Source organism: Pongo abelii, chromosome 1 (genome assembly GCF_028885655.2).
Source record: "Pongo abelii isolate AG06213 chromosome 1, NHGRI_mPonAbe1-v2.0_pri, whole genome shotgun sequence".
In the NCBI taxonomy this organism is placed as follows: domain Eukaryota; kingdom Metazoa; phylum Chordata; class Mammalia; order Primates; family Hominidae; genus Pongo; species Pongo abelii.
In genome coordinates, this window is record NC_071985.2 from 121291314 (window position 1) to 121318753 (window position 27440).

At 43.0% G+C, this 27440-nt stretch overlaps 1 protein-coding gene across 1 annotated transcript; it reads left to right on the forward strand.

Annotated features, from left to right (window-relative positions):
• Positions 1-29: 29 nt before the first annotated feature.
• On the forward strand, positions 30-25756 carry OVGP1 (oviductal glycoprotein 1). Its single transcript, XM_009246382.3, has 10 exons — positions 30-13000; positions 13421-13625; positions 14623-14679; positions 16353-16518; positions 17015-17139; positions 18412-18520; positions 18624-18809; positions 20362-20478; positions 23630-23765; positions 24727-25756. The coding sequence occupies exons 2-10, from the start codon at positions 13546-13548 to the stop codon at positions 25605-25607; spliced, it is 1857 nt and encodes a 618-aa protein (XP_009244657.2). The 5' UTR covers positions 30-13000; positions 13421-13545; the 3' UTR covers positions 25608-25756.
• Positions 25757-27440: the final 1684 nt, after the last annotated feature.

Consider the following 27440-nt stretch of genomic DNA (forward strand, 5'->3'; position numbering starts at 1 on the left):
TTTCCTGTGCTTCCCCAGCTTCCCAAAGTAGCTAGTTAGAACTTAAGGTAAACATTTATTCTTGGGTTGGTGGAGTGGATATTGCCAGTTAGGAGTCATGGATCAATTACTGATTATATTGAAACTAAATATAATCAATTATGTACTTTTGAGCTTTGCAGGTTCAATTTAGGTAAAAATCACATTATGAAACTGGGAAAGTCTGAAGGAATATGGGCAAAATATTTCTCAGTAAAGCTTCCATGCTTCACCCTTGACATGATTACCCTTGAGTAAAACATGGGAATTTGTAGTTGTGTGATCTTGAAATAGAATGGGTAGGTACAATCACTTAAGTTCTGCCTCTCAAAGATAAAACTTTAATTTTATGGACACTTAGAGAAAGTAAGGGGTGGGGGAGCTTGAGGTGAGTAGGAATTTGCATAGCCCTTTTCTTCCTGGACTTAAGAATGATGGAGAAAAAACTCAGTGAAAGAGATAAGGAAGGAAATGTGTGTATGTGTCAAGGTGGTTACAATATGGAAGGGAAGCATAGGTTTTTTTTTTTCTTTTTTTGAGATGGAGTTTCACTCTTGCTGCCCAGGCTAGCGTGCAGTGGCATGATCTTGGCTCACTGCAACCTTCGCCTCCTGGGTTCAAGCAATTCTCCTGTCTCAGCCTCTTGAGTAGCTGGGATTACAGGCGGCCACCACCATGCCCAGCTAATTTTTGTGTGTTTAGTAGAGACAGTGTTTCACTCTGTTAGCCAGGCTGGTCTCGAACTCCTGACCTCAGGTGATCTGCCCGCCTTGGCCTCCCAAAGTGCTGAGATTACAGGCATGAGCCACTGTGCCCGACCAGAAAGCATGGTTTTTGAAGGACCATATTTTATTGTAAAAAAATGTTTTGGTTCAGATAGATCTGTGCTGATGAGAGTGATTCACATCTATCAGTGACCACCACCAAGATATTTATAAACGTTATCAAATACAGTAGGAAGAACAACCAGCACAATTTTGGGTAAATGTATATGTTGCAGTGAACAAAGAAGATAGTTTAAAGTAAAAGATGACCACAGAATAATTAGAAATGGTACTGTCACATATGGGATGATTTGCTAGGTCCTTCACTTGAGGATAGTTCTAGTAGAGTGAGTGCAGAGCTGATGACAGGCTGAAATGAGATCAATCTATTTGTTTAAAAATATACAAATATTTTGCATTTAATTTCATTGGTTAAAATGTCTAAACATTAGAGTAAACCCATTTCCCTATCTACATCCTTACTCTGAAGTCCACTAATCAAACCTACTCTTCCACGGCTGTTCTCTGGTCCACCAAGAGCTATGAGGCTCACCCCTTGGATGGTGCTCAGAACCACAAGGAATACTGAAGAAGGCTTGCCTATGATTTCAGGTGGCATCAGACATTGGGCTAATTTTCAAGGTGTCTCTCCTTCCCAACAGGACAGTTGGAGACTGGTTCTTTAATAAATAGCTATATGGACCTTACTTACTGCTTCACAATCATATTACAGCAGCAAAAACACCCAAGCTCTAACTGCTCTGGGCCTCCAGCCATGTTTCCTCCAGATAGCATGTGAGAAAGGACAGGAGATTTTAAAAATCAGATTGGACTTCAGAGGACTCCAAAACTTCTTGCCACATCTAGACCTGAAAGTAAAGAGCTCTGATTATTAAGAGGCAGATTCTCGTTGCATTTGGACAGCATGAGTAATGGTCACACTGAACACATTAGAATCAGTTGTGAAATTGATTTTGTTTCAAAAAAGGATAAGCAAGCTGTAGTCTCAATTTTGAGTTAATTGAAATTTCTCAAAAACTTCATCAACAGTTCACATGATACAGTTTTGGAAGAGTAAACAAGGTAAGCAGACAACTCTGGGACCCCAAACACATTTTCTTTTTTAGTTCTCCAAAGATAGGCATTTCTGGAGTTTTGGTCTCACTGAGTGATCACAGGACTACTGCAATCCAGGGAACTGAGGGAGCTGTGAGCATCTGAGAAGAAAGGTTAGCTCTTGTTTTAAGTTGTAGAGACAACTTAAAACAAGTTGTGACACAATTAGTGATCCCATAATCTTTTATCATCTGGTACAACATTTAATATAGTAGCATTCTACTTACTGTGGAAACTCCTTGTTTCACAAATGATGTTCTGCAGCTTCAATATGTAATGGATGGACCATCAAAGTTCAAAATATAATAAGGAATTTAATTCCCAAACAACATCCTTTAACATTCTGGTGAAAGCCCAGCCAGTGTCACTGGTTGAAAGTGCCTTCAGTGGATATAGCTATAGTTCACCTGTCCTTGTGATCATGAGGTACCAGATTCCAGTCAAGCATTTCACTTTGGGAGGCACCACGTTGTAAGCATTAGGAATTTCAGTTGCAAACTAATTTTCCATTCTGGTAGTAACTCTTATCTGGAGTGTCAGCTAAGTCATGAAAATTGTTTAGATTAGAAAATGCACTTTTTATATACAGCCTAAATTAGCTTCATGTTCTGTAGTTTCTGCAGCTTGTCTCAGAAATCCTCTGAGTAGAACTGATGTATGAGACCTTTTAAGACCATTATCCAACTGCAGTTTGCTTGGCAGAGTTAGCATTAATGCAACCTTTGATCTAGGCACCTGGAGGCAGGTAAGACAGGCTCTGCGTGCACAACCGTCCCTGGACCTGTTGTGGCGGACTCCTTGAAGCAAGGTCAACTTGGGCCTTGTTTGAGTTTTTAAAGTCTTTTTTTTTTTTAATGTAAAATTTGTCATTTTAACTTTTTAAGTGTACAGTTCAGTGGCATTAAGTTCATTTGCATTTTTGTGCAGCTTTCAGCACTTCGATCTCCAAAACTTTTTCATCATCCCAAACTGAAACTACTTATTAAATAGTAACTCCCCTTCCTCAAGACCCTGGCAATCACCATTCATCTTCGTTACTATAAATTTGACTATTCTAGACATATATGTAAGTGGGAGCATACAATATTTGTTTTTTTTTTTTTTTGGAGGGGGGTTCTGGCTTAATTTTATAAGGTGTTAACTTGTTCCTCAAAATGTGTTCTATAAACTGGTAGCATTTGCATATCCTGGAACTTGCTAGAAATACAGAATGTCCAGATCTACTGAGTCAGAATTTACATTTTCAAAAGCTTCCTACGTGACTCATGCATATTAAAGTTTGGGAAGCACTGACTTAGATTACTTTTTGAGAATTCCAGATGGGTCAGAAACCAGACAGAAATACTCAGTAGTGAGAAGCTATGGTGTGTCAGAAGCTGTTAGGCATTTCGTGGTTTGGTAGTGAGCAAGACAGATACAGTTTTCCTGTATTCAGCGACTTAGTCTAGAGAGACAGGATGGAATTAAGTGTTCAGGTGCTAACCAAAAGTAAAGATTCGTAGAAAACAAGGGTTCATATCCCAGTCATCAAAGTGATAAATTTTCCCTGCTTAACATTTAGATTAAATTTAAAAAGTAATAATTAGGCCAGGTGTAGTGACTCACACCTGTAATCCCAGCACTTTTGGAGGCCAAGGTGGACATATCACTTGAGCTCAGGAATTCGAGACCAGCCTGGGCAACATGGTGAAACCCCACCTCTACAAAAAATACAAAAGTCGGGCATGGTTGCGTGTGCCTGTAGTTCCAGCTACGCAGGAGGCAGAGGCAGGAGAATCACTTGAGCCTGGGAGGCAGAGGTTGCAGTGAGCCAAGATTGGGTCTTTGCACTCTAGCCTGGGCGACAGGAGTGAAACAGTCTCAAAATAAAAAATCAGTTGACAAACATTGTGTCTATTCAAGGTATACAACATGATTATTTGATAGACATGTAATGAGTTATCACAACAAGCAAATGGTACACTCAATATAGTTTCGGAGGGTTTATTTATAAGGGGACTAATTAGAAAGGTTTGGAAATGGTGTAGGAGAACCAAAGGGCTAGTGCCCAAGGGCAAGGGAAGGGAGCGGTTACCTGAAACTGGAAGAAAAGATAGTTTTGTAGAGCATCTGCTTTGAGAGCAGCAGTGACTTTTATCAAGAGATAGAGTTACCTTGATGCCACATCACGGGGTGATCCAGGAGAATGAATACGCTGATTTCTGTCCTCCCTTCCTCTACTCTTCCGTCAGGCTGAACCCAACAGAGCCCATTTGATGTAGCCCAAACAGACAGACTTTCAGGGGCAGCAAGGAAGGTGGAGAAAGATGGGAAATACTAATAGAAGGGCAGTTGGAAAATATGTTTAGTCTACCTTTTTGCCCCTTATCACCCTCTCTTGTCCTTAATATAGGTGAAATTTCATGTCCTTAACACAAGAGATGCTTAGAGTCCCATCAACTATTTTATCATTATGGGGTGATAACCATTTGTTCGTGCTTCCATCTTAAACCTAAAGGATTAGGTATCATTAGTGTCCATATAAAGCAGCAGTAGAAAAGTGAGAAGAGAAAAACAAGTAACGAAATATAGCTGTTAGAGTTCCTACTCGTAAATGGTCATACAGCCTAAGTAAGTATCATGGCCATCTTTTCCCACCATCCATTCGACGTTGGGTTCCCCTCACCCTCTGAGAACCCCTCGTCCAGGTTCCCCTCACCCTCTGAGAACCTTGGTGAGATGACCAAACCTGTGTGCGGTGTCTGAGTTCTTAGTGATTTACTCTTTATTGGGTTTCTGCAGCTTTCCGTCGTGGGAATTACTGGGCAAGGGAGTAGTGAAGATGTCCCAGTGAGTCCCCAGAGTTGCAAACACAGTCCTTTCTCTGGTTGTGTAGCAGCAACTCAATTCCCCCCTGGTAATTGGGATCAATTACCCCAACTGGTGCAATGGCTTCTTTCTTTACATTTTTTTTTTCCAGTGGCCTAAGGAGCCCCAGATGGCCAAGAGGTAGCCTTAGCTTCTAATTCATTGAGACCATAACTGCACTGGGTGAAACATTCCTCATTTAATGCTAGAATCTTCAAGCCTACTTAGCCAGGACTACTGAATAAGAAGCAACAACTCTTCAAGTGAATTATTAGATATAATAGTAAAAAAGGCAACTTCTGTTCCTACCCCTTGGTTCTTAATTGCAGCTATGCATTTTGGCCTTGGGAGAGATGACACCGTATATTCTCCCTGATTTAAGGCATAGTGGCATTAATACAGTGGACCAATATAATGTTTTGTGGGCTACTAAGAAATTTAAGTTCCCTTTGGACTATATTATACCAAAAAGTGGAAGAGTTGACACAGTCCTGGGGCAAGATGGTATTAATAAAAGTATACTCGTGTCCCTACCATACAAGTGCAGTTTCCCCAAATTCCTTAATGATTGGAATGGAAGATAAAGCAGGTCAGTAGCTGTATGTCAAGTGCAAGGGGCTATGTCATTTTGCTCCATTAAAGAACAGCACATCTGGAATTGTAGTTGTGATTGGCAGCACAACCTGATTATCAACTGTAATTCTTCAGAATTTGTCTGGTTTTCACACCAGCCAATTAGGTGAATTAAGGGATGATGTGGTAAGAATCATCACTCTGCATTTCTCAAGTTTTTGATGGTAGCATTATTTCTGCAATTCCTCTAGGGACGTAGTAGTGTTGTTTTGTTTTACTATTTTTTTAAACTATAAAGTTTAAAACACACACAACACACACACGCATACATATATGCAACTCCAGAGGTTTCTGCCTGACTCTTCCTGCCATAACAGTCCTCCTACCAGAGGCCAGGGAAATAACGTAAGGACTCTGCTTGTTACTGATATCTATTCCCAGTATACATTCTGGGACTTGGGAAGAATCACATAATAAGTCCGTGGTAATGCTGCTTAGATGGACTCAGGCCAAGACTTCATTTACCCTTTGAAATTTATAAGCCCCCAGTGACATGTTAGGCACATTGGTGTTTCCAGTCTCTGAGAATCAGTGTAAATTTAGAGACAGTATCTAATGCCCCTGCATAGTCTAGGCATTTCTTTTTCCCAGTGTGAAGTCATGCAGCCCACACTATCTCTGGGGAAAGCTTGAGTGAAAATTCAGAATGCATACCTATGGCTACATTGCAGGATCCCTTCTCAGAAGGACCCAGCTTCCTCATAGTTAAGTGGCTCCAGGACTGTGAACTAGCTTAGATCTGGGAACTGGGTAAAAAGCTATGAATCCCTTCTATAGTAATCTGGGTTAGGTTTCTGTCTTGTAGACCTAGAAATTTTCCACCTATCTATGTCTAGCTGCACCTTAGTAGGCTGCTCATTTATTTCATTTCTTGGGACCTTACCATCAATTAGTCATCATTACAAATTCTTATAGGTCAAAACACCATGATTATCATTTCTTTATATTTAGTTTAATTAACTTATTTATTTGAGACAGAATCTTGCCCTGTCACCCAGCCTGGAATGCAGTGGCACAATCACAGCTCACTGCAGCCTTGAACTGCTGGGCTCAAGTGATTCTCCCACCTCAGCCTCCCAAATAGTTGGGACCACAGACATGTGCCAACATACCCAGCTAATTTTTTAAAAAACTCTTTGTAGAGACGAGGGTCTCTCTATGTTGTTCAGGCTGATCTTGAACTCCTGGGCTCAAGTGGTCCTTTCACCTCGTCCTCCCAAAGTGCTGGGATTACAGGTGTGAGCCCTGCGTCTGGCCCATGACTATCATTTCTTTCTTATGGGGTTTATTGTGGTCACTGCCTAGCTTGTATCTGATTGATCAGGGAACTGATTCCCTTGCATCTATTCCTACCATTATCTCCAGCATACAGAGGACAGCCACCGTAGAGCTGCACCTTTTTGAATTGGGAATCAGTCACCATGAGCAAGGGCACAGCACTGGGAAGGTGGGAAAAGATAAACTCAAGATGGTTTGGCACCCTGCCCCCTTCCTGCCATCCAGTGGGTCTCTGCTCCATTCCTTCTTTTACTTGTCTATAAGCATCTTCCTAGAATATCCTTTTGATTGTTTCCCTTTCCTGCCCGGATACCTTCCATGGTAAAGAAGTTTCTAAACCATGTTCTTCCCAAACAGTACATCCTGCATGTTTTCTTAATCATACTTATACAAAATATAAGTAAATAGGAAAAGGTAACTATAGTAACAGTTGCTATTGGAATTCCTCTTTGGATTTATTAGAGAAAGTACCCTAACATCTGTCTTGGGTATAGATAGTGAAAACCCAAGCATTTTGGGGTCTGGTTAGAACTAAACTGTAGCAAACAAGGGAGGAGTTTTTCAGGGACTCTGGAATGGGAGAGAACACTGGGATAGCTGAGAGGGGCCAGGAGTTGGTGAAGTCTTTGCATTAGGGGATGTGACACTTCACAGGCACCCCTCACCCCTATGTTTTTAGTAAAAACTACCAAGAACTTCATGTGTAAGGATTTCTTATAGAGTCCAGTAAAAAGGTTAAGTCATGCACCAGGAAGCTTTGTAGAAAAACAGTCTATACCCAAGGATGCAGGAGCACAGAAGTAGAGAAGAACATAAGGAGGAATTCTTGAGAATTTGCTGGATTATCGGGGACACTTTGGGCTGACACAAGGGGTGGGGCTGGGATTACAGGCAGAGTGTAATCAGACCACTGAGGAGCAGGGAGTCTCTAACATCTAAGTTACGTGCTTATATTTTAAATTTTTGTGATTTTAGTTTTTGCTTGCTCCATTAGAGTAGAAAGTAAGTATTTGTTGAATAAGTTAGAAAAATGAATGAATGAATGAATTGCTTTCAGGACTATGCCACAGAATGTTAGAGTAGGAAAGGACCTTAAGGATCTATTAGTTAAACCTGTTGAGCAATTAGTTCAATGTTGTTAGTTATTGATCTCACTGCCAATGATAATAACCATTAGCAGCAATAACAACAGTCACTGCTATGAGTGCCTACCATGAATCAGACAGTTTACATTTATAATCTCTATTTTTTAAAACCTTTCAAGAAAAGTGTCATTATTGCTACTTTTCAAATATGTTGTCCAAAGTTTCTCAATTAGTAACCCAAATCTGCCTGTTTCTAAGCTGGGGTGTGCCCACCTCTTTGGCTATTCTTTTTCTCAGCTCATTCATTCCAAAGACAGACCATTTAACCATTGGATCTGGGGCAACAAAGGTGGATCAATCATGAATCCTTCACTAAAAAAGCTTGCTTTGTAATAGATGAAACAGTTTAATTTTTAAATCTAGTGTTATAAGGGTTTAAGTAGTAACACACTGTCAAACTTCTGTTGGAATGAAAAGAATAAGAACTGACGACCACAAAAAAGCAATTCTGCTTAAACCAGTGTCTCTCACCCTTGGCACTATTAAATTATCAGTACAGGCGGTCCCTGACTTCTGATGGTTCAACCTACGATTTTTCAACTCTACAACAATGCAAAAAAAAAACAAAAACAAAAACAAAAAAACAAAACAACAACAACAAAAAAAGTGTTGTCAGTTTGTTCATCAACTTATGATGGAGTTACATCCTGATAAAATAGTGGTTAGTTGAAAACATTAATATTTTTTATTTTACTTTAAGTTCTGGGATACATGTACAGAACATGCAGGTATGATGCATAGATATACATGTGCCATGGTGGTTTGCTGCACCTGTCAACCTGTCATCTAGGTTTTAAGCCCCGCATGCATTAGGTATTTGTCCTAATGCTCTCCCTCCCCTTGCCCCCAACCTGCCGACAGGCCCCAGTTTGTGATGTTCCCCTCCCTGTGTCCATGGGTTCTCAGAGACATTAATATTTTCAACTTACAATGGGTTTATCGAGATGTAATCGCATCATAAGTCAAGGACCCTCTGCACTGAATATACTTCATTGTGGAGGGCTGTCTTGTGCATCGAAGGAGGGTTAGCAGCATCCCTGGCTTCTACCCATTAGGTACTATGGCATACCTTCTTCCACTGTTGTGACAACCAAAGTATCTTCAGACATTGCTAGATTGGGCAAAATTGTGCCCAGTTGAGAATCACTGGCTTAGAAGGAAAAAGGCCATTGCATGGATGTGCAATAACACCTTTAGCCATCTCCTAACGATGTCATTTAATCAGTTAGGATTTTTGTTTTGTTTTTGGTATTTTGCTGTTACAAATAAAGCTGCAATGAACATTGTTTCTTTGGGTACTTGGGCATGATACATTTCTAGAAGTGAAATTGCTAGGTTACAAGATTTTATATTTAGGATTGCGATATTGGCTATATGACCTCTAAAGACATTAAACAAATAGCACTACCTTTACTATTTTATTACAAATATTCTTTTTTGAATTTCCTCAATTTTTAAACTTAAATAAGATCCATGAAAGTATAGGTTTATATGATAATATTCATTTTCCTACTATACATTAAAATAAACACATTAAATATTTTTAAAAATCCCTCATGCACATCCAAAAATCATCTTTTACACCAAATATTGGAACACTCCCTTCACTTTAAAGATGTGGTAACTGACTAGAAAAGAGTCTTCCCTTCAAGTTTACAGTGATCTGTAGTCAATATTCTTTGGATTTTTTTTTTTATTATTCAACCAACTGATTTTGTTTAAGTCATACTTCTCTAATTCATTCACATAGGTATCATGAAGTATTTGGCCAAATGCTCTGTTAAAACCAAAGCACTTCACATCTTTGATCTTGCCTTCATCTTGATAATTGTTGTAAAATGTGAGAGGTGTCACACTGCTGCAGGGATTTCTTCAGTTACTCAGTAAAGGACATTTGCAAATAGTCATTTCTAACTTCATGAGTACAGGCTAAGCACTAGGGAGGGATATTGTCTAAGTATCCGGGTGGTTGGGTAAAGATAAAAAGCAATGGTTGTAATTTTTTTTTTGACAGCAAGAACTGAAGGAAAAGGATTGAGAACACACAGAGCGACATGACACACTGATTTTCAACATAATCCCCATTCAGCATTTTACTATTCATCATCCGCTGAACATATAGAGGCATAGTTGCCAGCTCTTTGGCACGGTCATCCCTGCATTATGCAGAGGTCATTCCTGGGCATCCATTGTTATATCTTGGCATTCTGAGCATCATCAGTCATTTTTGCAAGGCACAGAGGGGTCAGGTCTGAGATCTAGCCATGCTCAATGCAGCAGAATAGGAATCCAGAGGATGACTCAGGTGCAGATGAATTAAGTTCAAATTGGCAGGCCAATTTGTCTTCTGTGTTAGGTACAGCATTAGCCGCTAGTGCCCCTATTAGGAGTTTCGGTGGAAGGTCACAGCCTAGTGGGCAATCTCTGATGTGAAATCTTGAGGGGCAGGGGATACTGTGGGAGGAGGCTCAGAAGTGGAGGAAGGTAGGCATTCCACATCAAAGAGGTCTTAAAAGACAGGAGGCCTTTAGGCTGTAGGATATGAGGAACCTAGCAGACAGAGTCAGAAGACCCAGGCCCTAGGAACCAACTGTGGTGCCAGCAGTTTGTAGAACAGGAAAAGAAGTCAAAGCAGGGACCAGACCCTGTTACAAGAATGAGGGCACAAGGGCTAGGAATGGGGGAACAAGAGCATGGTCATTGTAGTCAGAAAATGTACCAGGGGTGGTCTAACCAATGGTAAAAGTTATTGCCAAGCATGATCCGGTGTTGGTCTCAGGAGGCCTAATTATCTCCTAATTCAGGTTAATATTAGTCCAAGGAATGGATGGTGGCATTGAGCATGCAAGTGGGACCCAAGTTGCCTCAGTGATGGTACAGAGTGGGAATTGGATCTGAAATCATTTTGGCAACAAAACTCATGTTTTCCTCACTGCACTCATCATGCTACTTCTCCAAGAAAGAGACACATACTCTAGCTCTAGGGATATGATCAATCTGTTCACTAAATCATAAGCTCCTTGAAAGCAGAAACTGTTTCAAGTGCCGAGCAGGGCATGGCATATGCTCAGTAATTATTTGTTGAATACATAAAGGAAGGCAAAGATGGATGAAGAAAAGGAGGCATAGTCTGGGTTGGGTGGGGTATTCCATCAGGCTTTCCCAGAGTTTCAGTGAAATACTCCAAACATTCTATGCAATTTGTTGCTTTTATTCCGTCATATCTAAGCAAACTGCTGATTTAAAACAATGACTTTCCTGGTTTCTTCATACTGGAAATGAAGGATAGATGTTATATGAATTTGACCACTAGTCATTATTTCCCTGTGTTGTGGATTATATTGACATCTGGTTAATACCTGAGTAGCATCAGTCTCTGTGAAGGTGGGCATAGGGTCCAAGACCCTCTGTAGCGGAGAAAGAAAACTGATGAATCATAAAAGCATCTGGCTTGCAGTCTGGTAATAAAAACGGTATTTTTTTGAATCTTTCATACTCCTGTTGTTGCATATTTTAAAAACTGGCTCTTAGATGTCCAGAATTGTATCCATCATATTCTTGAGGTTCATGACACATCCTCACAATTGGCTCATATACTGACTCAAATATTGTTGACTCATAAAAATTCAGGTTTTGCCTTCGCCTGAGAAACTGAAGGATCCAGCAACACTGGGTCTGTTTCCCTGCAGGGAAACCATTAGCAGCTGCTCAGAGTGCTGTCCCTCTTTATACTGATCTCTGTTGTCTCCTGACCAAGAGGCTTCATGTCAGTTGATGTACATCACTGGGCATGAACTGTTACTTTTCTAATAAAATAGAGAGAGCTGTTTTATTGCATCTATGCCATCCATTTACATTACCTGCCTGGCAAGCGTCATTTGAGTTTGAGAACTCTGCTCTGCTGGGCAACCCTTTTGACATCCCTAATAATAGCTACCATTCACTGAGCCCTTATTATATGCGAGCACAAAACTAACAATTTTTGACCCATTATCTCTTTGATCTCTATAAAGCTCTATGAGGTAAGTCTGAGCCGTCATCTCCATTTTACAAGCATGGAAATTGAAGCTCACAGAGGCAGGTAATTTGTGCAAGATTACAAAACTTCTAAGTGGTGACACTGAGATTCAAACTTTGAATTCAAACCTTGGATTCAAAGCCTAAATCCAAAGCTACGGTTTTAACTTTTTTAAAAAAATTATGCTGCTTCCTAGCCAATAATCTTTTAATAATAGAATTGCTGCTACCATATGGGGTTTCTCCCCCATATTCAGTCCCTGTGGTACTGAATACCAGGAAGATCCTCTTCCTGGTATTCAGTGCCAACCTGGTGCTGTTGCTTTGTAGGAGAGGGAGGACAGGTGGTTCTGGGGTCACTGTGACTCTCATAAATTACTGATCCTGGCACTGGTGTGTGTGTGTGTGTGTGTGTGTGTGTGTGTGTGTGTGTTTATGTGTAGCTGGGCTGTCCCAGCGCTATCCACAGGGAAGCTCCTATAAAGGGCTCCATCTCTGGCCTCACAGTTATCAGACCATTGAGATGTGGAAGCTGTTGCTGTGGGTTGGTGAGTGTGGCAGGTCCCAGCAGTGTCACTCAGTCCAGGAGGTGCCAGGCTTTATGAGTTTGTCATCTCTCTGGTGCCTGAGAGAGCAGCCTGAGACTCAGAGAGCCTAGATTAGGTAGAGATGGGATGGGCCATAGTTAACGGTCAGAGGTCAGAGGGACCCAGGGAGAAGTGGTCAGAGCAGTGGTTCTCAAACCTGGTGGCACATTAGAAATGTTAAATGCCTGAGTTCCACCTTGAACCGGTTCTGTCAGAATCTCTGCATGACCAGCCAGGATATCAGTACTTCTTAATTTGCAGCCAGGGTTGAGAACCACTGGCCTTGAGCTTTTTCTGGGACTTCTGACACTCGTCGTTGTCCCTGGGCAAAGCATGAGCATATACACATGTTTATCAGAAAGAAAAGGAACTTACATCTAGCTCCACTGGTCCAACTTTAGAGACTAGGAAATGAGTGAATGCTGTGTGTGTCCCCATTTGTGTGTCTGCATCTGCATAAGGTGCTGTGTTGGTGGGCACTCTTGCTAATCAGAGGGTGTGCTGTGGCATACCACTCTGGTGAGGGTATGAATCTCTGTGTGACTTCTCCCTTTGTTTCCCGCAGGGCTGGTTCTTGTGCTGAAACACCACGATGGTAAGGAAACTGTGTTTTCCCTTCCAGAGCCAGGAAGAGTCTCTGGCTGAGAAGTCCTCCACATTGAGTGTCCCCTGCAGCCCGCCTTGCCCTGGCTCCTCTGACAGGGATTATTGATCCAACACAGTTTCTCAGAGGATTTTTGGTCACCTGCTGTTTGTGTCGCTGACTGTGTGCCTTGGTCCAGACTTGAGAATCTGTTCTGACCGGGATTTCACAAGGCATTCTTTTCTTCCTGAGACCTCAGCAGTGGGGGAGGAATAGAACCTCAATGTAGTTCTGAGGTGTACTTCAGGACCGGGGAGAGAGGATGTGAAAATGTGGCCTGGTCTCTTGGGCTGCATTCACATTGCTTTCTGGAAGCTGAGCTCCGTCCCCTCCCTTGGTTTCTGCCAACTAATGTGTGCTCTCCCTTACCAGGTGCTGCCCATAAACTGGTGTGTTATTTCACCAACTGGGCACACAGTCGGCCAGGCCCCGCCTCGATCTTGCCCCGTGACCTGGACCCCTTTCTCTGCACCCACCTGATATTTGCCTTTGCCTCAATGAACAACAATCAGATTGTTGCTAAGGATCTCCAGGATGAGAAAATTCTCTACCCAGAGTTCAACAAACTAAAGGAGAGGTGTGTTCATATTGGATGTGGGGGTTGTATTTTCAGATTTCACAGGTATAAGATAACAGTCTATTTCTCCTGTTACTCTTCAACTTTCTTCTATTTCTTCCAGTCCTAGCTTCCTCTCAAATAGGGGTTCAGAGCACCCCCAACTTGAGAACTCCTTGTCACAGACACCTTGAGCTCTTTCCTGCCTCCTTACTTTTGTAGTTGCTGTTGCCTCTGCCTGGAATGTGCTTCTCTCTCTTCTCTGCCTGGCAAAACCCAACTCAGCCTTTGAACCTAGTTGTGAGGATTTTAGTTACTAATGCTGTTAAAGTGGGCCTACACATCCCAAATGCTCAACAAATGCTCATGTTTTTATTACCGTTTGTTACCGGTGAGCTACTCCGGGGAAGGGGCAGTGTCTGCTGTGTCGTTGTATCCTCAGTGGCTAGGTCAGTGTCTCACACAGAGTTGGTGCTCAGTAAGTGTTTGCTTTCATTTTCCCCTCTCCAGAACTCCTGGGATCTCTCCGTGCCCAAGGGAAGGCTTGTTACTGCATTAATGGTTATAGATGGGCAGAGTAAAAGTTCTATGCCACTAGATTATAAACTCCCTGAAAGTGGGGAGCTTATCTGTGTTGTTCTTTGTTCTAAAGTGCCTAAAGCAGTAAATGGCACATAGACATTGCTCAATAAATATTTGTTGAATAGGAAAAAGAGAAACATTTTAGACTACTCTTTTTTTGGAAGCATCATGGGGACATGTGCGAGTTTGGCAGACTTTGTGCAGCCTTGGAGTTGTTGGGCTGTGATGGCCTTTGGGTTGATTATTCTCTCTGTCTTTCCTCCTCTCTCCTGTGCTCATCATCTCTCTCCTTCTATCACCTTCCCCCTTTTACTTTCCTTACCTCCCATCTCTCCTGTTTCCTGTTTTCTTCCAATGAGCAAAACAAAAGAATGTGGCAGCAGCTGCCCACCGGAGTGAAGGACCCAGCTCATCAACCTTCTCTCCCACATCATAGGAACAGAGAGCTGAAAACACTACTGTCCATTGGCGGGTGGAACTTTGGCACCTCAAGGTGAGACTTTGCTGTTATTCTCTTTTCCCTGGGAGGGTGGAACAGGCTGGCTAGATGTGAAGACAGAGGGGGAAGGCAGCTTGGCCATGGGGACAGCAAAGCTAGCGCAAGCACTTCCCCAACTCATGAATCTTAGACCCCTGCACTCAAGGGACATCCTGGCCTCTTCTCCATGGTGGGTCAAGGGAGACAAGGAAGTTCTAGCAGGTGGTGAGAAAGGGGCTGGGGGAAAATTAGAGACAAAATGAGGCGCTCATAATTGTTTCCTCAACCTTTCATAAGAGGCAAGGGTTTTGTCTCCAAGGGGAGGAATCAGGTGCAGAATGAGAATAACTTCCAAACCTCACGGGTTTCTTCACTTTATTAGTGGATCCAGGGATATCAACCTCAAAGGGTTGGATCAGAGGAAAGGAAATAACAAAATGCTAAGCTTAGTGCCAGCACATAGTACATGTTCAGTATGTAGCAGCTGCTCTTGTTAGCACTTCAATCTCCATGAGGCAACGTGGAGATGACAAACTGCCTTCATATTTTCTGAAGAAACATCTCCCCTATTTCATGGCTGAGGCTGGGTTAGAGGCCGTGCTTGCCTTGTTGCCTTAAAGGCATGAGATGCACGAGAGGGAGGTCTGGTGGGCTGGGAGTGTGTGAGGATGCACTTTACAAGATGGAGGAAAGATTCAGGGCAGGGGGGTGAGAACTAGCTCTGCCCAGCCCAAGATTCACCTCTTCCCATCTCTGAACACTCCCTGTGCTCCAGATGCTGGGCTAGGGCTGTACATGCATTATCCCGTGAACACTTGGAGGAAGCTTTACAAAGTGATTGTATTCAAAATTGGTAGAGCAGAAAGCACAAGTCACAGGTATTAAGGAACTTGCCAGATTTGTCACAGGTATTCCTCAGAGATTGCCCAGCAAGGAGGTGGCAAACTGACCATGGAACCCAGGTCTATTTATGAGTCTGGTTAATTTTCTAATCATGGCTCATCTCAGGACTGCCCCAGAGTTGCTTAAAGTTCAGGTCCAGTAAGTTAGAATTTTTCCAAAGTGTCATCACTACGGAGGAGAAAACAAGTAAAATAGAAAAATATCAAACAAACAACGAACAAAAGAACACAGGATCAGGAGCCCCTTATCAGAGCACAGGCCTCTTGTGCCAAGTTATACAGCCCAGGCCCAGATTAACTCATAGATGTTTCTGGACATGCTGGCCCTTGACTCACGTTCTCTCCCCTAATCCAGTCAGATAGAAAATGTCAGTGCTAGGACAGGTTGTGGGAATTGAGTAGTTACCTATGAGGAGACAGCACAGAGAGGGGCGGTGCCTTGCCAGTGGGCATACCATGTTTTGGGGGCAGAGCTGGACTGAGCCATTTCTCCACACCCCAGGCTGCATGCTTGGTTCTGTGCCTGTTATTCCCTGTGCCATCTGGCCTCGGGGCGGTACATGGTTTTCAACATCTTTTAGCTGCCTGAATTCCCTACTCCTGGGTATTGAGCTCCTGGTGCTGGGAGAAGCATGTAAGAAGGTGGGAGAGTTTTGGAGATCTGCCTTCCTTTCCTCCAGCCACATCTGCCAGGCCCACCACAGGGCACCAAGCTTGCAAGGGGCCTTGTAGGAGGTTGTGATTCTGTGGATAGAGTTCTTTGCCTTACCCCTGGTCTCCCTGCAGATTCACCACTATGTTGTCCACTTTTGCCAACCGTGAAAAGTTTATCGCTTCAGTTATATCCCTTCTGAGGACACATGACTTTGATGGTCTTGACCTTTTCTTCTTATATCCTGGACTAAGAGGCAGCCCCATGCATGACCGGTGGACTTTTCTCTTCTTAATTGAAGTAAGTCTGGTCTAGAAGCGCCAGAATCCAGAAATGATTCTACTTTTATATATCTGGGCTTATGGTAGGAGAGGAGCATAAGTCCAGGTCCAGGGGCAGAAGAGGGTGACAGAATGTTCTTTTACTGTGAACCTCTGGAGGGTAATACCTGTAACTCCCTGAGGTTGCTCTTTTCTTTGCACCTGGGGCTTGCTCCAGTCCTCCAGCCTAAGGGATGCCTTCTCTCTGCAGCTCCCTGCACTCCCTCAGGCAGTGTCTGTCTGGTCTGTCTGAATTCTGTGCTCCTGAGCCTGCTCGCCACCCCATGATTAAATCATTCACCACATCAGCCCTCATCTGCCTGTCTCATGAGCCTGTGGCATGGCCCATGTCCAACTCACCTTTGTGTCCCAGAGCCTGGCTCAGGAGCTCAGTAAATGCTTCTTGGATGACACTCCCCCCAGGCCCCACCTTTCTGTTTGTCCAGTTCTCTGTGTCTTTCTGTCTTTCCTCCTAGGAGCTCCTGTTTGCCTTCCGGAAGGAGGCACTGCTCACCATGCGCCCAAGGCTGCTGCTGTCTGCTGCTGTTTCTGGGGTCCCACACATCATCCAAACATCCTATGATGTGCGCTTTCTAGGAAGGTGAGTGGATATTGCCTTGGTGGGGCAGGACATTGGAGGGAAGCAGGTGTCTTGAGCTCAGAACTCCAGAGCTTCCCAAGCACTGTTTTTGAGCTCACCATGCGCCTGCCCTGACGTCAGTGCAAGTTTGGGGCTGGACTGAGGAGCATGGGTGGGGACAAGGGCTAGCTCCATTATACCCTGAGGGTTTCTTTAGACCTCAGAGGGAGGTGATGTAATATCTGCCCACAACAATGTTAGCACGGGTAGAGTCTTCTGCACAGCCTATTGCTGGGTCTCACAAGGAGAGATTCCCAGGGGCCTGTCCTCTTTCTACCTAGAGTATATCTGTAGACATACACTATGCAGCGGATGCTGGCATCAGAGATGGATGAATTAATAATCACTGTCACAAAAACAAAAATAGGAATGCCCAGTCACACCCAGTGTTCAGAGCAGTTCTTCATGCAAAAGTTAAAAAGCTAGACAAAGAGCAGCACATAAATCTTTTTGGACATGTCATCTCTAGGTATATTTTCTAGAATTTTGAGAATCAAGTATTTACAGAAGAGGAAACTGAGGCAGATGCAGACCAAAAGAGAAATGGGATGTTCTTGTGTGTGAGTGTGCTTGTGTGTGAGTGTGCTAGAGAATGGTTTCAATGTGGGAAGAGGGTGAGAGACGCAGGGGACATGGAGTGTGTTAGTGTTGATCTTTTAGCCAGACAGGATTGAGGGAGTCCTGCCTTCACCCAACTGGGCAACATTAGGCAAATTAGTTAACCCATCTGAGTTTCAATTTCTTCAACTTTGAAATGGAGATAGTGACACTACTTAGGGAATTAGCCAGATTAAAATTAAATTAGATAATCTGTGTAAACCCTTATCCCTGTGACCTGGTAATGATGAAAGCTTTCTAGAGGAGGTGGATTTCAATGGCTCCTGGAATTGTAGAAAGACAAGCTATGGAACAGACTGCTTTTACTCATGACCATTTGTGCAGACGCCTGTTAGCATTTATATCAGGCCTGAGTGTATTTTCTCTCATCTAACTCCTGCCTACCTCCACAGATACTCTCAGGATGCATAGCTCCTCATACACAGCTGTTCCTAACCAGCCGTTTGTTCCAGTGGCAGGTGGATAGCACAGCCTGGGCAGGCCCCACAGGCAGAAGGAGCAGGGAAGCTCTGGTGACCAATGTCTAGCTGCTAGTTAGCTAGACAGTGCTGTGATGCTCTGACTTGAAAACCTGGCTAGCCCAGTCTTTATATCTCTTCCTCCTGCCCCTTACAGACTCCTGGATTTCATCAATGTCTTGTCTTATGACTTACATGGAAGTTGGGAAAGGTTCACAGGACATAATAGCCCCCTGTTCTCTCTGCCTGAAGACCCCAAATCTTCGGTAAGGAAAGGAAAGATCTCAGGTGGTCCAGACATCTGCCCCCCTGAGCTCAGGCCATTGGCTCTTAGTAACAAGGGGGAGTCTGGATTCTTCTTACCTGCAGGCATATGCTATGAATTATTGGAGAAAGCTTGGGGCACCCTCAGAGAAGCTCATCATGGGGATCCCCACCTATGGACGTACCTTTCGCCTCCTCAAAGCCTCTAAGAATGGGTTGCAGGCCAGAGCGATCGGACCAGCATCTCCAGGGAAGTACACCAAGCAAGAAGGCTTCTTGGCTTATTTTGAGGTGATGGGAATATCAGTCTCTGTCTAGCAGTTAGGACTCTCCCACCCCCAGCTGGAGCAAAGGCCAGGACAAGGGGCAATGGCAAGGGTGAGAGCTGTAGACAGGGCAAAGAGGTGGTCTATTAGTACAAGGGAAATCCACTCTCTGGGATATTTACTTTTTCTTTGGGGTAAGTTATTTGAGTCCTTCGTAAGGGATGCAGGACTTGGTGGAATCTGGATGGAAGGGTGTCATTGCACCCCAAAAAAGGATCTTAAATGCTATACAGGTAAACCCTGACTTTCTGTATGGCCTAAATAAAAATCATTAATATTTGCAATATATATAATTTCAAACATATGCAAAATTAAAAGAATAGTATAGCCTCTGTACCTCCCCCACATACTACTCACTCAGCTTCAATCATTAATAATTCATGGCCAATTTTGTCTCATCTCTGCTGACTCCCTCCCTCCCTACTACTAGATGATTTTGAAGCAATTCCAAGACATTATCTACTACAGGTTCTTTCTCTCCACTCCAGCTATACCCTCTTCATCTTCATGTCAACCAAGCTTGCTATTGGGTGGCGGAAAGAGACATGTTTCCAAGGGAATGTAACCACCAGAGGTGGCAGTACAAGCCACATAAGTGTGTGGCTTCAGTGACCTGGAAAGGTCTTATGGAGCAGGTAGAGTTTGAGCAGAGTTTGAAGCACAGGAAAATCCTGATGGACAGGAATGACTAGATGGGAAGGACTTCCCAGGTAGAGGACAGCAGGTACAGAGGGACAGGGTGAGTACTTTAGGCAGTAGTGGAGGTGCTGCAAGTCTCTCCAATCTCTGCTCTGCGCTGGATGGTTGAGGGTGTTTTTCTGCTAACCCAATGAAGTATTTTTATGAGTGCTGGCATAGTTGAAACAATGTTCTTGAAGGGCAAAGAAGCTTTGATAGACAGACCCTTTAAAACACCAAAAGAAAAAAGGAATGACTTAGACATTAACTTTTGCAGCACAGCTTGCATACCTCTACTTTTTTGCAGCATATAGTTTCTAGCACAATGCTGGGCACCCAGTGGACACTCAAATGCTTAATTATTTGTAGCAACCTAGTTCTCCCTGCCTTCAAGAACTTTAAATCTACTAGAAGTTCAGATGCTAGTTTGAGAACTACCTATATGGGGCAGTCTGTGCTGGGATCTAATGAACAGGAGAGACTTGTTTATGAAAACACTTTGAATGAGATACAGATTTGGTCAAGGATCATGTATGTTACTCTTACTATTTTGGTACTGGCATTATACCCCTGGCTTGGTTTCTTAAGGTGTCATCCACTCTTTGTTTCCCTTTTTTCCATCATGGACAGTAGAGGGAGGAACGGGTAACAGTAGGAATTTATTCAAAATAGAGAGGAACTCATTTGTGAGTTTCCTCTCCATTCTCTCTTTGGTTTACCTTCTTCTCATTCGCTGGTTAGGGATTCTTGGATTCTTTATCCTTGGGCAAGGAACAACTGTCTGCTGGTGCTTATCTCCATGGCACTTCCCAGAACTAACCTGGTGGTCCTCTTGGCAGATTTGTTCCTTTGTCTGGGGAGCGAAGAAGCACTGGATTGATTATCAGTATGTCCCGTATGCCAACAAGGGGAAAGAGTGGGTTGGCTATGACGATGCCATCAGCTTCAGTTACAAGGTGAGACCCTGGTTCTTTCGTGCTCCAGCACATGGTTTCCTACTGGCTTCCATGGGGCCCTTATTTGTACAATGCATGCATGTGTATTGGGTGGAGGGTGAAAGGTAAGGATGATTAGACCAGGAGAGTTTCAGGCATGCCTACATTTTAGTTCTAACTGGGGCTTTATAATCCCATCTGTTCCAAGTCTCTATTCTGAAGAGAAAGAATCTAGATTCTGAGGGAATAAATAGTTCTCTCAGTTCTTACAGCTTTTCAATGATCTTTTTGGTCTCTTCCTTTCCATTTGGACCAGCTAATTTCATAGCAGATAAATACCAACACAAAGCAGATCATGGTAAATGCTCTGTAAATATTACTGACACGTAGCAGAAATGAGGAAGTCTGGGAGGGCTTCCTGAGGGAAGTGAGCAGGAGTAGGAGAAGATTATGACATTGGGGAAAGGCTCAGTGGTGTAGAAAGCTTATAGCAGATTCAAAGAAGAATTTGGGTGAAGCAGAGGCTTTTTATAAAGGAACTTGAATGCTGGTAAAAGTGTTCAGTCTTCATCCTGTGGACATTTTAAGGCAAAATCAGGTTTCCATAGGTGGATGACCTTTAATTTTCAAACTTTTAGAGCCAAACTATGACCACCACCCTCCCTTCATGTAAGTGGTATTTTATGAAGTTGAATCTGGCAGGTTTTTATAGTGAACTAAAAGAGAACTGACATGCTCCAGTAGTTCCTAAAACCGCCTCTGTTTTGGAATCACCTGAGAGACTGGATACATGTAGAAATCATGGTTCCACTCCTCAATATTCAGTAGGTCTTAGAAAAACTTTGGAAACTATTTTAGAATGCCTCCACATACGATCTTTCCAAATGCTAAGTTGGCATTTTGGGAGCTCTGGGGGTGGACACAGAGGTGTCCAAGCATGAGATAATGAGGGTCTGGACTAGGGTAGTTGGAAGGAGCAGCAGTTTAAAGGTGAGAAATTGTCGGAATGTGGCAACTGCTTGGATATTGAGACTTAAGTAGAGAGAATTCACAGTTCTTCTGTTAACGGTGATGCAGAAATGGCAGGTGTCGGCTGTTTTTTGGGGGAAGTTTGTGTGGGAAGCACCAGAGAGGAAGGCACTCATGAAGATTCACTGTGTAGCTCCTCTGTGCATTAACACTGGGTGAGGCCTGCTGGGGAGGAGAGAGATAAAAGAGCATGGCAGCTCCCCTCTTGGATCTTGCTCTGTGGTTTGGGAATGGGAAGACACAAACAAGAAAGATTAATGACTCAATGGATTTACCCAATTGGATGGAATTAAGTCTATGACCCATAGGACATCAGAGAGGGGATTGATCCCTTGTGTTGGGGGAGGCCCTGGGATGAGCAGCAGAGGGTAGTCTTGCTTTGAGGTGCAGTTACTGTAACTTGCAGAACTAGGTGAGGGGACATGAAGCCAGGGTGGGGATGGTTAAGGGATTTTGATATAGAATATCAGAGTTAAAAGAGACCTTGGGGATTATTGTTGGGAGATAATTATACCCTGGATTTCTCAGAGTTCCTGCACAGTTTGAGGATTCTGGGCAAAGGAAGCAGACAAGCTTTACTAAAAATAGAGAGCTGCTTTCCTCTTTCCCCCAGAGCCATTTGCTTACCTTCAATAATGGTAAAAGTCCTCTTCCCAGGGAGGACTTGTTTACATTCCAGGTTCTCTCCTCTCTCTGGAAGGGAGGAGGGCCACATATGTCAACCATTCTATATAAGCTCTGAGTCTCATAATTTCAGAGTTCTTCTCTGTAGCGCAGACCCCACTACATATGCAGGTGAATTGAACATCTGACCTTCATCACATTGTCCTTGGGACATGGAAACTGACTCAAGGTGCTATTCTGGCTATTTTGTTTTGTTTTTTTCTGTGAGTAATAAATGTTCTGTCCTCTGATCCAGAGGTCTGGGGTGTTGGGGTATGTGAGTATGTGTGTGTGTGTGCATGTGTGTGTGTGTATACACACAAAACTGGCAGACTAATTTGTTAGCTTGTAAGTAGCATAAAAGTCTCAGAAACTCCACAGTTTCAGACTTAATGATTGGATTCCTCCTTCGTCTTATTTCACATTTGGGGAAAGTCAGCTCCTGAAAGGAGCCAATTGACTTGGCTAAGGCACACAGACAGCTATTTGGACCTGATAGAGTCCGTCTTTTCCATCAGACTTGACAGAGAGTGCTGGCAAGGTAATAATAAAACCTGGACTTGAATCTAAGCTCTGCCATTTAGTTGTAGTGGAGGTTTTAAAAAGTGTGGATGAAAGCCTTTATTTTCTCATCTGTGGGAAGAATATAATATTTTGTGCTCTACTGTATTTTATAGCATCACTGTGAGATAAGGAAATGAATTTTAAACAGTAGAGCAATATCTACAGTTTAATATGATAATAATGGTGATTAGTGAGGTGGGGAACCCAGAGGGTTAGTAGCCAACTTTTATTGAAGATTCACTATGTGCCAGGTATTGATCCAAATACCTTATGCATAGGAACTCTTTAGGAAAACTTATGTAGCATTCCTATGTAACATAAAACATAAGATTTACCATTTTAACCATTTTAAAGTCTGAAATTCAGTTGCATTAAACACATTCATGTTGTTGTGTAATTATCACCACCATCCATCTCCAGAACTTTTTCATCTTCTCGAATGGAAACCCTGTGCCCATTAAACAGTAACTTCCACTTCCTCCTTCCCCCATCCCCTGGCAATCACCATTCTATTTTCTGTTTCTGTGAATTTGACTACTCTAGGTACTACACATAAATGGAGTCATACAGTGTTTCTTATTTTGTGCCTGGCTTATTTCACTTAGCATAGTGTCTTCACGCTTCATCCGTATTGTATGTAGTATGTGCATGTAAGAATCTTTTGGGTCTAAACATGTTGGACATGTTATTATCCTCTTTTTTTTTTTCACAAATGAGGCAGTTAAGATACATAATGGTTACATAACTTTTTCAAGATCCCATAGCTAATAAGCAGTAAAAGCTAGATTCAAATGCAGGCTACACTCCTAACCATCTGGCTACATTGCTTCCTGAGGGACTATCTTCAGTTTTTTGCCATTGTACCCAATCTAGAGACTGACAAGTACAGCAGGTTGACTGATTGTTACTTTTACAGGCATGGTTTATAAGGCAAGAGCATTTTGGGGGGGCCATGGTGTGGACATTGGACATGGATGACGTCAGGGGCACTTTCTGTGGCACTGGCCCTTTCCCCCTTGTCTACGTATTGAATGATATCCTGGTGCGGGCTGGTAAGTAGCTGTGACCTAGAAGCTGGGGTTGGAAGTTGCATAACTAGGCACTGGGTGAGTCACTTCTGCTAGATCTAAATGCCATGGTGAGGCAACATGACACTGAGGGGAGAGAAAAAGCTTTGCCAGGCCAATATATTTTCCAGTCTTTGTTGGGATACTTGGCCCTTATTTGACCTCTTTGAGCTTCCTTTGTTCTATCTAAAATGGGAATAATCTGTATACTCATGACATTATTATAAGAACTAAGTGAGCTATGGAATGAAAATTCTCATAGTTAGCACTCAATATATGTTATTTATTTCTCTCTTTCTCTTACTCTCATGGGCAAGGGCTGAGGGAATTAGTTTTCTTTTGATATCTCTTTTTGATAGTAGAGGCTACCCTGGCAATTAGGAAATGGAAGCTAGCATGCAAGAGGTGAAGCCTCCTTACAGATGGTTTATAATCTTCATTTTATGGGTAATGTGACTGGAGCTCAGTCAGGTCAAGTCTTTAGGTGGGCCCCAGTCCCATTGTTCACAGCATGCTGTCTCTAGCCTTCTTGCCCCTGGCTTTGTTCCTGGTGCCTCCTACAACATAGAGACATAAGAAGCTTCTCCTTGAGCATTCATTAAGTAATTATTTAGAATTATGCCTCGAGGGCAAGGTTTTGCTGATGGTGCAATCAGAGATGTCAAAGTGAGGGCTTAAACACAAGGAATGGGTGGGCTCCTTTCTGGGGTCATTCATGGAAAATGTAGCAAATCCACTGAGTGCCTGTGGGTGTCTGGGACCTGTGAACATGGTGGGGTCTGGTGGGATTTCATCTATGTCCTCAAGTAGGTATAGTATGAAATCTTACACTTCTGAATTTTTGGAGCAGGTACTTCAGCCCTGGATTGGTTCTAGTTCTGCCAGTAATTAATAGGATGAGAATGAAGTGGTAGGAATCTCATTCTTTTCTGTTGATTTTCTCTAGAGTTCAGTTCAACTTCTTTGCCACAATTTTGGCTGTCATCTGCTGTGAATTCTTCAAGCACTGACCCTGAAAGGCTGGCTGTGACCACGGCATGGACCACTGATAGTAAGATTTTGCCCCCAGGAGGAGAGGCTGGGGTCACTGAGATCTACAGAAAGTGTGAAAATATGACTATAACCCCTAGAGGTACAACTGTGACCCCTACAAAGGAAACTGTATCCCTTGGAAAGCGCACTGTAGCTCTAGGAGAGAAGACTGAGATCACTGGGGCAACGACCATGACTTTTGTGGGTCATCAGTCCATGACCCCTGGAGAGAAGGCCCTGACCCCTGTGGGTCATCAGTCTGTGACCACTGGACAGAAGACCCTGACCTCTGTGGGTTATCAGTCTGTGACCCCTGGGGAAAAGACCCTGACCCCTGTGGGTCATCAGTCTGTGACCCCTGTGAGTCATCAGTCTGTGAGCCCTGGAGGAACGACTATGACCCCTGTCCATTTTCAGACTGAGACCCTTAGACAGAATACAGTGGCCCCTAGAAGGAAGGCTGTGGCCCGTGAAAAGGTGACTATCCCCTCCAGAAACATATCAGTCACCCCTGAAGGGCAGACTATGCCTTTAAGAGGGGAGAATTTGACTTCTGAGGTGGGCACTCACCCCAGGATGGGTAACTTGGGTCTTCAGATGGAAGCTGAAAACAGGATGATGCTGTCCTCCAGCCCTGTCATCCAGCTCCCGGAACACACTCCTCTAGCTTTTGACAACCGCTTTGTTCCCATCTATGGAAACCATTCCTCTGTCAACTCAGTAACCCCTCAAACAAGTCCTCTTTCTTTAAAAAAAGAAATCCCAGAAAACTCTGCTGTGGATCAAGAAGCCTAAGCCCCTCTGGTGTCAGAAACCAGGGAAAACCCTTGTCTTTTCTTCTAAGTGACATGTTGGAAGCCTCCTCATCCCGGGGCAAAGCAGGCATCAAAACCACAATAGGCCAATCTCTTTTCCGTTAAATAAACTGTAAACACAAGAACCCACCGAGTTCTCTGAGATTCTTTTCTTGAATTGAACTCTGCAACTCAGTTGTCAGCTTCTTCCTTTCAAGGTCATTTTCCCCACTGCTATTTTTGGAAAGAGGGAGTTTGTGTCTAGTCTACAATGATGCTATCCTGTGTGGATTATGTACTTCCTTCTTTGCTATGAGCAGCTGCTCACTTCACTGTTGGTTGGAGCCAGAATCTCTTCTAGAACAGTTTCCACCATCCTCAAGGAGAGCTGAGGTGGGGAGGGGGAAGTTGAGTCTTCCAATTATATTCTCTCCTTGGTAAAATCCTTGTTTTCCCTGAAAAAACAACCCCATCTATTCTCTCCTCAAGAAATGTTTGAGGAAAAGGTATAAAAAAGGTACTTTAAAAATTATTTTCTTATAGTATTACCTTCACACTTCTGCTAGGTCTCCTCTAGAAACACCAGTTCTTACACATTAAACCTTTAATCTACCCAGGGAACATTTTCCTAGGCATGACTATCCCTCATAAGTTGCTATAGACACCAGATCAATTTCTAGCCCTCCAATTCTAGAAGCTAGTGCTACACAGAGTGGGTGCCATACCTATTATTATATTACTTTTTCTTTTGGAAGTGTAGCCTCCAAGTCTTTAAGCCGGAGTCTGAAATTAAAATGTCCATAGGACCAGGCACCTGCCATAAAGATTGAAGCATGTGAAAGCACATGGCCATTTGCTTAACAGAACCTAGGTCACATATGAAACCCTTTTGCCTCGACAAAAAAATTAGCTGGGCATGATGGCTCATGCCTGTAGTCTCAGCTACTTGGGAGGCTAAAGTGGGAGGATCACCTAAGCCCTGGAGATTGAGGCTGCATTGAGCCACGATGGTGCCACTGCCCTCCAGCCTGGGTGACAAAGCAAGACCCTGTCTCAAAATAAATAAATAAATAAATATTTCTGATGAATCTGAGTTGTTTTTCTGTCCCATCTTCTGCATGCACTTTATTCAAGGGCAACTTGCCTTCTAGTTTCTAATTTATCTATGTTTTTTTTTCTTATTTATAAGCTTCCTTGAACTTATCTCTTAGCTATACAATGATTGGGTCTTCTGTCTTTATCATCGAATCCAAAGCATAGATCAATGGGTGGTCAAGATTCTTGCCTCTATTTATGATAGCTGTTAGTTGCAGATAATGGAATCCACTAAAGCTGATTTAAGAAAAAAGACATTAGATGGTATTAGAGTTTCTGGGAGGGTCAGGAAACCAGGATGGGATACTACACGTCTGGAAACAACATGTCCAGGAGATATGGATGACTCACTTTTTAAGACACTGTTAAAGGTCTCAGCTTTTACCCTACTTGCAAACTAACAACCTAGCCTTTTGCCGTGTGTGTATGCACCCTACAAAAAAACAAGACCTGTGGGTCAGAGACAGGGGAATGTATTAATAATAGCAAAAGCCAGATCAAAATCTTTTGCCAGTTCCACAAGCTACAAGGGATATGCAATGAGGACCAAACTATGCCTGTACATTCAGTGGGTGCATTTCAAGAGAGAAACCCAAAATTAGGAAACTATGATGTTATACATAAGGCTGCTGATGACCAGCCCATTTTTCCCCTCTTCTTCCTTGTCCAAAGATAGAGATTTATCTGCAGTTCTCAAGGCTATTTGCTATTTGAATATCCTTGAAAAGATAGTCCAAGA